General features: G+C 42.8%; 1 protein-coding gene across 1 annotated transcript; it reads left to right on the forward strand.

Moving 5' to 3' along the window:
• Window positions 1-1,131: 1,131 nt before the first annotated feature.
• On the forward strand, window positions 1,132-10,758 carry LOC113058115 (tripartite motif-containing protein 16-like). The gene is made up of 7 exons (XM_026225807.1): window positions 1,132-1,761; window positions 1,991-2,086; window positions 2,166-2,399; window positions 2,886-3,045; window positions 5,083-5,098; window positions 8,327-8,367; window positions 10,090-10,758. The coding sequence occupies exons 1-7, from the start codon at window positions 1,189-1,191 to the stop codon at window positions 10,605-10,607; spliced, it is 1,638 nt and encodes a 545-aa protein (XP_026081592.1). The 5' UTR covers window positions 1,132-1,188; the 3' UTR covers window positions 10,608-10,758.
• Window positions 10,759-11,062: the final 304 nt, after the last annotated feature.

Below are 11,062 nucleotides of genomic sequence, written 5' to 3' on the forward strand. Positions count from 1 at the left end.
AGAAGCCGAGGCATAAGGAGATGCTGGGGATTACGATGCCTGTCTTGTTGGTGGAACAAGCTGGCTATGAACAGCTGGTTTTCAAGCAGGACCTTTTGGCCAGTAGTTTGGGAAGGGGGTGCCTTTGAGCCAGAGGTTTGTGGTAGAGCGTCCAGTTCATTGGGTCAGATAAGGCTGGATGCCAGAAAACTGTTATTGGGCAGAAGTTTGTTGGGTCACGTATTAGGCTAGTTAAGATGCTTATCTAAAGGAGCTCTTCTCTGCTGAATTGATTGATTATCTGACGGTGCTCCTCCCGGACCTTGTTAATAAAACATCATAAATGTTTTCAACTGTTAATCATCTTCAAACATTTAAACTAGGCAGGGTTAACCTTACAGTAAGACTCAACACTTATTACTGTCAGACTTTCAAAATCCTTCATATCTTGAATTAAGCTTATATTAATTTAATTGAAAGCACAGCCACTACAAAATCACATTTTAGCATCTGCTTTTACATGTTCGGTGCATAATTTTTTAAACACAGCTTTTTAAAAAATGCTGGGTAGCCAGTTGTTCGTATTCGTTTGGCCAATCAGTGTACACTTATGCCACTGGTAGTTTCTACAGAATTGCTTTAGACCCTACTCTGAAGTAATTTAGTTGCCTAAACGGAGAACTAAATACGTTCCTAGATCCTGCGATGCGAACATGCCAAAAAAAGTGGGTATTACCACCAATAGTTCTAGGAACTCTGAAAAGGTTCCTCTGGTCCAAAAAAAAAAAAAAAACCAAGGTTCTGTTAGTAACTGGAGCATTGATGAGGACACTTCCTAAATGGCTTAAAAAAACATACTAAACTATGTTGATAAAAATTCAAAAAATGCAGAGAGTTTTGTGTGAGCGGTATAGGTTTATGTGTAGGGTTAATGTAAGGCATTTAAAATACAACTTGGATTGTAGAAAAACCTTTACACCTATAATAATGTCCCCCTAACACAAGCAAACCCAGCATGCTCGTTAGTGTTTGTGAACCTATAGGAGCAGGAATAAGGAACCTGCTTTACAGACTCGCAGACAAACCTGCTTTACACACATGACTCAGACACAGAACCAGGAAACAGGGATCACAAATGATTTCAGAGAAAGAGAAACTGAAGTGTAGTTGAGCTGTTGTGTGTTTGTGTCTCTGTATTCAAGCAGTAAAATGGCAGAAGCCAGATTTTCTCAGGATGAGTTCTTGTGTCCAGTGTGTCTGGATCTGCTGAAGGATCCAGTGGCTATTCCCTGTGGACACAGTTACTGTAAGATCTGTATTACAGACTGCTGGGATCAGGAGGATCAGATGAGAGTCTACAGCTGTCCTCAGTGCAGACAGACCTTCAGTCCAAGACCTGCTTTAGCTAGAAACACCATGCTGGCTGAAGTGGTGGAGAAACTGAAGAAGATCAGACTCTCTGATGACTGTTACGCTGGAGCTGGAGATGTGCAGTGTGACGTCTGTACTGGAAGAAAATACAGAGCCGTCAAGTCCTGTCTGGTGTGTCTGAACTCTTACTGTCAGAATCACCTCGAGCAACATGAGAGCTTATTTAGAGGAAAGAGACACAATCTGACTGAAGCCACTGGACGACTGCAGGAGATGATCTGCCAGAAACATGAGAAGATCCTCGAGGTTTTCTGTCGCACTGATCAGAAATGTATATGTGTGCTGTGTACGATTATTGAACATAAAAACCACGACATTGTATCAGCTGCAGCACAGAGGACAGAGAAACAGGTATTTAAAACACGTGACCAAGTTAATGCTCAGTGCTATGATCCAAAAGACTGTTTGTTTCCTGTGTAGAGCTGCAGCTGAACTACACAGATACACTGTCAGTGTGGAGCGCAATGTCTGTTTCGGTTTCACTTTTATAATACTTACACTTGCAGTTTTAAATAGGCCTTAATCTGATTTAGTGTCAGTAGTTTTCTGTGAGATTGACGATCATCTGTTTGTCCTGCAGAAGCAGCTGATGGAGACTCAGAAGACGCTCCAGCAGAGAATCCAGCAGAGAGAGAAAGATCTCCAGCAGCTGAGAGAGACTGTGGAGTCTCATAAGGTGAGTCTGGAGAAGAAGAGAAGTTTGTCTCCGTCTCAGTTCAGACTCACTGAAGCTGAATCACTGTGTGTCCTAACAGCGCTCTGCACAGACAGCAGTGGAGGACAGTGAGAGGATCTTTACTGAGCTCATCCGCTCCATTGAGAGAAGCCGCTCTGAGCTGATACGACTGATCAGAGATCAGGAAAAGACTGCAGTGAGTCGAGCTGAAGAACGACTGGAGCGACTGGAGCAGGAGATCAATGATCTGAGGAGGAGAGACGCTGAGCTGGAGCAGCTTTCACACACACAGGATCACATCCAGTTCCTGCAGGTAACACACATCTAGAAGAACAGGATCATAGTGGACTTGATCAGATCCTGCTGTGACAGAGACTCACAGAGAAACAGTTCATGAGTGTCTTATTATATAATCATCAGTCAGACTCTCATCTGATCATCTTCTTCTGAAAGAGACGCCGCTTACAAATGGCTTTCAAGTCCGGGTCTCTAACCACTCTTAAGTGGTCAATCTGATCAAAACCTTTTGAGCAAATCTACTCAACTCTACAATGAGACTCCATTGATGTGCTTGAACTGTTAGATGAACATTTATGTTCTTAGGAGATGTTTTATCATCCAAACAAAGTGTCAAATACTAGAATCTGTAGCTCTAATGTGATTTAATGAATATGAGAAGAATGAAGCTGATGTTGTGAAAGTGCTGGATTGAGGAGAGTTACTAAAGATCAAATCTGATGTTCCTGAAGGTTATTGAGGGAAGTGTGGAGCTGATGAGTTTGATTTCTGTTTTCTGTAGAGTTTACAGTCTCTCTCAGCACCTTCTGAATCTACAGATGTAAATGATGATCTCTTCAGTTCTCTCTTCTCGTCTGATGATCTGAGAGAATCTGTCCATCAGCTGAGAGACAAACTGGAGGATTTCTGCAAAGAGCAGCTCAAGAAGATCTCAGACAGAGGTAAAGTCCTGGAGATTCATCTGCTCTCAGAAACCAGTCCATCATCATCTCATATCATGAAGAACATCATATTAGAAATGTGTTAGGAATAGATACAGGATCATGAGAATCACTCTGTTCATGTCTGTTGATTTCCACAGTTCCATTCACCAGCATTGATCTCTGGACCAGGAAGGACTTCCTACATTGTAAGTCAGTAAGAAAACCAGCAGAAAAACTCTCTGAGAGTCTTCATGTTCTTCCTGTAGAAGGAGAAAGAAGAGTTTTAGAACTGATGATGTAAATGATGATTTGAACAGATATCTGTTCATCTGGGCCTAGATTCATGAAAATCTTCTTAAGAGAAATTCCTTTTTTTTTTTTTTTTTACATTTTCATGAGGGCGATCCGTATATTTTAAAGTTCTCAAATGTGTAGATATCGTAATAATCATAATAAGCATGCACAATATTTTTGTCATATCCAGCTGGATAGGCATGTGGCTTCACATCTTAATGCGTTGTGTTTTTGAACAGTTACTTTTTTTGTTCAAAGTCTTTTTTTATATGTTACATTATATAACAACAATTTTAAAAAAGGAAAACGATATTGTTATTACTATTATTATTTATAGGCCATTCTACAGAATTGGTGCAAACTCCTGTCCAACACCCAGAAAACCCATTTAAAAAGCATTCAAATATTCGATCTTAGATGTTTAGGAAGATCGTTCCATTATGCATTGAAACCCACAATAATATTTAAAATACCAGAAAGCTTAATATATGTGAAATCATCATTTATTGGGTACTTTCAATTGGGAGGTGGCTGTCCCGAAAAAACAAAAAAACAAACTGGCAACTAAGGAAAAGCCCAAATTCAGTATCTCGGAAAATTAGAATATTGTGAAAAGGTTCAATATTGAAGACACCTGGTGCCGCACTCTAATCAGCTAATTAACTCAAAACACCTGCAAAGCCTTTAAATGGTCTCTCAGTCTAGTTCTGTAGTCTACACAATCATGGGGAAGACTGCTGACTTGACAGTTGTCCAATAGATGACCACTGACACCGGGCACAAGGAGGGCAAGACACAAAAGGTCATTGCAAAAGAGGCTGGCTGTTCACAGAACTTTGTGTCCAAGCACATTAATAGAGAGGCGAAGGGAATGAAAAGATGTGATAGAAAAAGGTGTAAAAGAAATAGGGATAACCACACCATGGAGAGGATTGTGAAACAAAACCCATTCAAAAATGTGGGGGGGGATTCACAAAGAGTGGACTGCAGCTGGAGCCAGTGCTTCAAGAACCACTACACACAGACTTATGCAAGACATGGGTTTCAGCTGTCGCATTCCTTGTGTCAAGACACTCTTGAACAACAGACGGCGTCAGAAGCGTCTCACTTCAAAAAGCACTGGACTGCTGCTGAGTGGTCCACAGTTATGTTATCTGATGAAAATAAATTCTGCATTTCCTTTGGATATCAGGGTCCCAGAGTCTGGAGGAAGAGAGGAGAGGCACACAATCCACGTTGCTTGAGGTCCAGTCAATCAATCAATCAATCAATCACCTTTATTTATATAGTGCTTTAAACAAAATACATTGCGTCAAAGCACTGAACAACATTCATTTGGAAAACAGTGTCTCAATAATGCAAAATGATAGTTAAAGGCAGTTCATCATTGAATTCAGTTATGTCATCTCTGTTCAGTTTAAATAGTGTCTGTTTTTATTTGCAATCAAGTCAATGATATCGCTGTAGATGAAGTGACCCCAACTAAGCAAGCCAGAGGCAACAGCGGCAAGGAACCGAAACTCCATCAGTGACAGAATGGAGAAAAAAACCTTTGGAGAAACCAGGCTCAGTTGGGGGGGCCAGTTCTCCTCTGACCAGACGAAACTAGTAGTTCAATTCCAGGCTGCAGCAAAGTCAGATTGTGCAGAAGAATCATCTGTTTCCTGTGGTCTTGTCCTGGTGCTCCTTTGAGACAAGGTCTTTACAGGGGATCTGTATCTGGGCTCTAGTTGTCCTGGTCTCCGCTGTCTTTCAGGGCAGTAGAGGTCCTTTCTAGGTGCTGATCCACCATCTGGTCTGGATATGTACTGGATCCGGGTGACTGCAGTGACCCTCTGATCTGGACACAGACTGGATCTGGTGGCCACGGTGACCTCGGAACAAGAGAGAAACAGACAAATATTAGCGTAGATGCCATTCTTCTAATGATGTAGAAAGTACGGTGTTATGTGAAGTGTTTCCGGTTCCGGTTTACCTAATTAATGCAGCCTAAAAATCCTTTAACGGATTTGGATATTAAAAGCATATTAGTATGTTATGTGTAAGCCAGGTTAAAGAGATGGGTCTTTAATCTAGATTTAAACTGCAAGAGTGTGTCTGCCTCCCGAACAATGTTAGGTAGGTTATTCCAGAGTTTAGGCGCCAAATAGGAAAAGGATCTGCCGCCCGCAGTTGATTTTGATATTCTAGGTATTATCAAATTGCCTGAGTTTTGAGAATGTAGCGGACGTAGAGGAGTATAATGTAAAAGGAGCTCATTCAAATACTGAGGTGCTAAACAATTCAGGGCTTTATAAGTAATAAGCAATATTTTAAAATCTATACGATGTTTGATAGGGAGCCAGTGCAGTGTGGACAGGACCGGGCTAATATGGTCATACTTCCTGGTTCTAGTAAGAACTCTTGCTGCTGCATTTTGGACTAGCTGTAGTTTGTTTACCAAGCGTGCAGAACAACCACCCAATAAAGCATTACAATAATCTAACCTTGAGGTCATAAATGCATGGATTAACATTTCTGCATTTGACATTGAGAGCATAGGCCGTAATTTAGATATATTTTTGAGATGGAAAAATGCAGTTTTACAAATGCTAGAAACGTGGCTTTCTAAGGAAAGATTGCGATCAAGTAGCACACCTAGGTTCCTAACTGATGACGAAGAATTGACAGAGCAACCATCAAGTCTTAGACAGGTTTCTAGGTTATTACAAGCAGAGTTTTTAGGCCCTATGATTAACACCTCTGTTTTTTCTGAATTTAGCAGTAAGAAATTACTCGTCATCCAATTTTTTATATCGACTATGCATTCCAGTGTAAAGTTTCCACAGTCAGTGATGGTTTGGGGTGCCATGTCATCTGCTGGTGTTGGTCCACTGTGTTTTCTGAGGTCAAAGGTCAACACAGCTCTATACCAGGAAGTTTTAGAGCGCTTCATGCTTCCTGCTGCTGACCAACTTTATGGAGATGGGGATTTCATTTTCCAACAGGACTTGGCCCCTGCACACAGTTTCCAAATCTACCAGTACCTGGTTTAAGGACCATGGTATCCCTGTTCTTAATTGGCCAGCAAACTCGCCTGACCTTAAACCCATAGAAAATCTCTGGGGTATTGTGAAGAGGAAGATGTGATATGCCAGACCCAAGAATGCAGAAGAGCTGAAGGCCTCTATCAGAGCAACCTGGCTCTCATAACACCTGAGCAGTGCCACAGACTGATCCACTCCACGCCACGCCGCATTGCTGCAGTCATTCAGACAAAAGGAGCCCCAACTAAGTATTGAGTGCTGTACATGCTCATACTTTTCATCTTCATACTTTTCAGTTGGCCAAGATTTCTAAAAATCCTTTCTTTGCATTGGTCTTAAGTTATATTCTAATTTTCTGAGATACTGAATTTGGGATTTTCCTTAGTTGTCAGTTATAATCATCAAAATTGAAATAAATAAACATTTGAAATATATCAGTCTGTGTGTAATGAAAGAATATAATATACAAGTTTCACTTTTTGAATGGAATTAGTGAAATAAATACACTTTTTGATGATATTCTAATTATATGACCAGCACCTGTATATGTACGTACTAGGGGTGGCACCGACTATTCGACTAGTCAACTTCAATGCTCTGATATGACGCTTTAAAAGCTTGACGTTGACTAGTCGCCGGTCCTATAGAGGGCGAAACAGGATAATAAATGTTTGAAGGACTTCCACATTTACGCACCATTTCCAAACAGTTAAAATGTCAAATAAATGTATACTCCGAAAGGTCCACAAAACATGTGTGATTATATTACTAGATGGTTGAAACTGAACGGGAAAACGCACATTCTAAACAGCTTATTGTACAGTCAGTGAATCGCTAATCTAATGCACTGCTGCACTGTAACGCATACACGCAGACTACAGACAGCAGCCCTTACGTCACGCACAGATCACTCGTGCACAGAATCAATCAGCGTGGAAATACTGTCAACACTGTTCTGTGATTTCTCAATAAAATAGCTTAGAAACTGTAAAGTTCAAGCATATAATTGTTAATAAATAAATCCCACAGTACTAGAGAACTACTACAGTACCACCAGGTGCTCGCATACGAGCCCCAACCCCAGGCCTGGCTCCAGGGTGGGGCCCCGGCTGCGCCATGCCGGGCGACGTCACAGTCCTTGATATAAATTTTGACATAAGGGGTTTGTGAACTGTTTTTAGTCTGGCCCATCACCAAGGACCTGTTTGCCTTGGGAGACCCTACCTGGAGCATATAGCCCCAGACAACATAGCTCCCAGGATCATTCGGGTACTCAAACCTCTCCACCACGATAAGGTGACAGTTCAAGGAGAGGTGAGGAGAAGAAGGAGTCCTATCGGGCCTGGATGGCTTGTGGGACTCTGGAGACAGCTGACAGGTACCGGCAGGCTAAGCGGACTGCAGCCTGGGTAGTTGTGGAGGCAAAAAATCGGGCCTGGGAGGAGTTCGGTGAGGCCATGGAGAAAGACTATTGGTTGGCCTCGAAGAGATTCTGGCAAACTGTTCGACGCCTCAGGAGGGGGAAGCAGTGCCCTACCAACACTGTTTACAGTGAGAGATGGGCACTTGTTGACCTCAACTGGGGATATCGTCGGGCGGTGGAAGGATTACTTCGAGGATCTCCTCAATCCCACCGACTTGTGTTCTGTTGAGGAAGCAGTGGCTGGGGACTCGGAGGGGTACTCATCCATCAACCGGGCTGGAGTCATCGAGGTAGTTAAAAAGCTCCTCGGTCGCAAAGCACCGGAGGTGGATGAGATCCGCCCTGAGTACCTCAAGTCTATGGATGTTGTGGGGCTGTCTTGGCTGACACGCCTCTGCAACATCGCATGGTGGTTGGGGACAGTACCTCTGGACTGGCAGACCGGGGTGGTGGTCCCTCTTTTCAAGAAGGGGGACCGGAGAGTGTGTTCCAACTATAGGGGGATCACACTTCTCCGCCTCCCTGGAAAAGTCTATGCCAGGGTACTGGAGAGGAGAATTCGGCCAATAGTGGAACCTCGGATTCAGGAGAAGCAGTGTGGTTTTCGTGCTGGTCGTGGAACACTGGACCAGCTCTATACCCTTTCCAGGGTGCTGGAGGGTTCATGGGAGTTTGCCCAACCAGTCCACATGTGTTTTGTGGATTTGGAGAAGGCATTCGACCGTGTTCCTCGCGACATCCTGTGGAGGGTGCTCTGGGAGTATGGGGTCGGCGGCCCCCTGCTTAGGACTGTTCGGTCCCTGTACGACTGGAGCAAGAGCTTGGTTCGCATTGCCGGCAGTAAGTCAGACCTGTTCCCGGTGCATGTTGGACTCCGGCAGGGCTGCCCTTTGTCACCGGTTCTGTTCATAATTTTTATGGACAGAATTTCTAGGCGCAGCCAAGGGCCGGACAGTCTCCGTTTTGGGGACCATACGATTTCGTCTCTGCTTTTTGCGGATGATGTTGTCGTGTTGGCCTCCTCAGACCAGGACCTTCAGCGTGCACTGGGACGGTTTGCAGCCGAGTGTGAATCGGCTGGGATGAGAATCAGCATCTCCAAGTCTGAGGCCATGGTTCTCATTCAGAAAAGGGTGGATTGCCCACTTCAGGTTGGTGGAGAGTTCCTGCCTCAAGTGGAGGAGTTCAGGTATCTTGGGGTCTTGTTCACGAGTGAGGGAAGGATTGAACGGGAGATTGACAGACGGATCGGTGCAGCTTCTGCAGTAATGCGGTCGCTGTACCGTTCTGTTGTGGTGAAGAAGGAGCTGAGCTGTAAGGCAAAGCTCTCGATTTAACGGTCAATCTACGTTCCTACTCTCACCTATGGTCATGAGCTCTGGGTCATGACGAAAGGACAAGATCCCAGTATACAGGCGACCGAAATGAGCTTTCTCCGTCGGGTGGCTGGGCGCTCCCTTAGAGATAGGGATGAGGTGGCTCGGGCATCTATTTCGGATTACTCCTGGACGCCTTCCCAGGGAGGTGTTCCAGGCACATCTCACCGGGAGGAGGCCCCGGGGAAGACCTAGGAAACGCTGGAGGGACTATGTCTCCCGGCTGGCCTGGGAACGCCTCGGGGTCCCCCCGGAAGAGCTGGAAGAAGTGGCTAGGGAGAGGGAAGTCTGGGCGTCTCTGCTTAGACTGTTGCACCCTGCGACCCGGTCCCGGATAAGCGGAAGATGATGGATGGATGGATGGACATTTGCTATATGTGTGTCAGCATTGGCTGCCAAATAGAGAGAAATGGGCCCCCTAATCCATTGACTGAAATTATGTGGAGATTTGTCCTTCCATTTACACAATACAAGATGTCTAGCTATTAAAGTTGAAAAATAAATCATATTTTTTTGTATTATCATCTAAACCACAGTAAATTTATCTTGTGTATGCCATGTTTATATATGCAGAATACTGCACTTTTTTACTGCCAAGATTATGCTGTATTTATAGACTAAAATTATAAATGAGCTCCCTAACTGACTCATTTTTGTAAAGCTGTTACTGTATTCCAGCCAAATGTTGTGTTATACACAATCATGACACATTATTGGTTACATTATCAGTCATCTGTGTCACTTCAGAAAACTACAATCCAAAATACAATATACAAAATATTATTCATTTTAGAAAATAAGAAAAAAAAGGCTGTTAATAAGAGATTTCTTAACAATGTTTTGTGAATTTGTTCATCTGTACTGAGACACTGATGATACACTGAACATGAAAAGATCAAACGGATTCATAATTCCTGATTCTGATGTGTTTTATCTCCATCAGATTCCCATCAGTTCACTCTGGATCTGAACACAGTGAATAAACTCCTCCATCTGTCTGAGAACAACAGAGTGATTACTAATACTGGCAGAGATCAGTCGTATCCTGATCATCCAGACAGATTTGATGATGTGTATCAGGTGTTGTGTAGAGAGAGTGTGTGTGGACGCTGTTACTGGGAGATTGAGTGGAGTGGAAGTGTTCGTATATCAGTGTCATATAAGAGCATCAGCAGGAAGGGACGGGGTAATGAGTGTTGGTTTGGATCTAATGATCAGTCCTGGAGTTTGTTCTGCTCTTCATCCAGATACTCATTCAGACACAATAAGATAAATACTTCTCTCTCTGTGAAGTCCATCAGCAGGAGAACAGGAGTGTTTGTGGATCACAGAGAAGGAACTCTGTCCTTCTTCAGCGTCTCTGACAAAATGAGCCTCATCCACACAGTACAGACCACATTCACTCAGATGCTCTATCCTGGGTTTTGGATTAATCCTGGATCATCAGTGAAACTGTGTTGATGAATCAGAATAGACTGACGAGAGATTCTACCCATAATGCTTTGAGCTGCATGATGAATCAGTAACAGTCAGATGTTATAGAGTCTCTTCTTCTTTTCTCTTCATGACATTAATACTTCTGTCAGTGAAATAACAGTCAGATTAAATGTATCCTCACGTAAAAATTACAGATTATTTTCTCAACAATATAGCAAATAATTGTGTAAAGGATAATACACAAAGAAAAATCTTAATCATAGATAATCAAAATAATTTTTTTTTTGTCAAATTATTTTATATACATATTTTTTTCCATTTTCTCAAAGTTTCAGCCTGCTGTTCATACAATGTATACAATTTTTAAACATCAGAACTAAAATAAACAATATTTTGAAAACAAAGTTTGATTTATGTGCATATTTAATGTAAGGAGATCTGTCTCTGTCTCTCTGAGCAATTACAGCTCTCTCGCTCTT

The sequence above is a fragment of the Carassius auratus genome, chromosome 39 (assembly GCF_003368295.1).
Source record: "Carassius auratus strain Wakin chromosome 39, ASM336829v1, whole genome shotgun sequence".
Classification (NCBI taxonomy): Eukaryota; Metazoa; Chordata; class Actinopteri; order Cypriniformes; family Cyprinidae; genus Carassius; species Carassius auratus.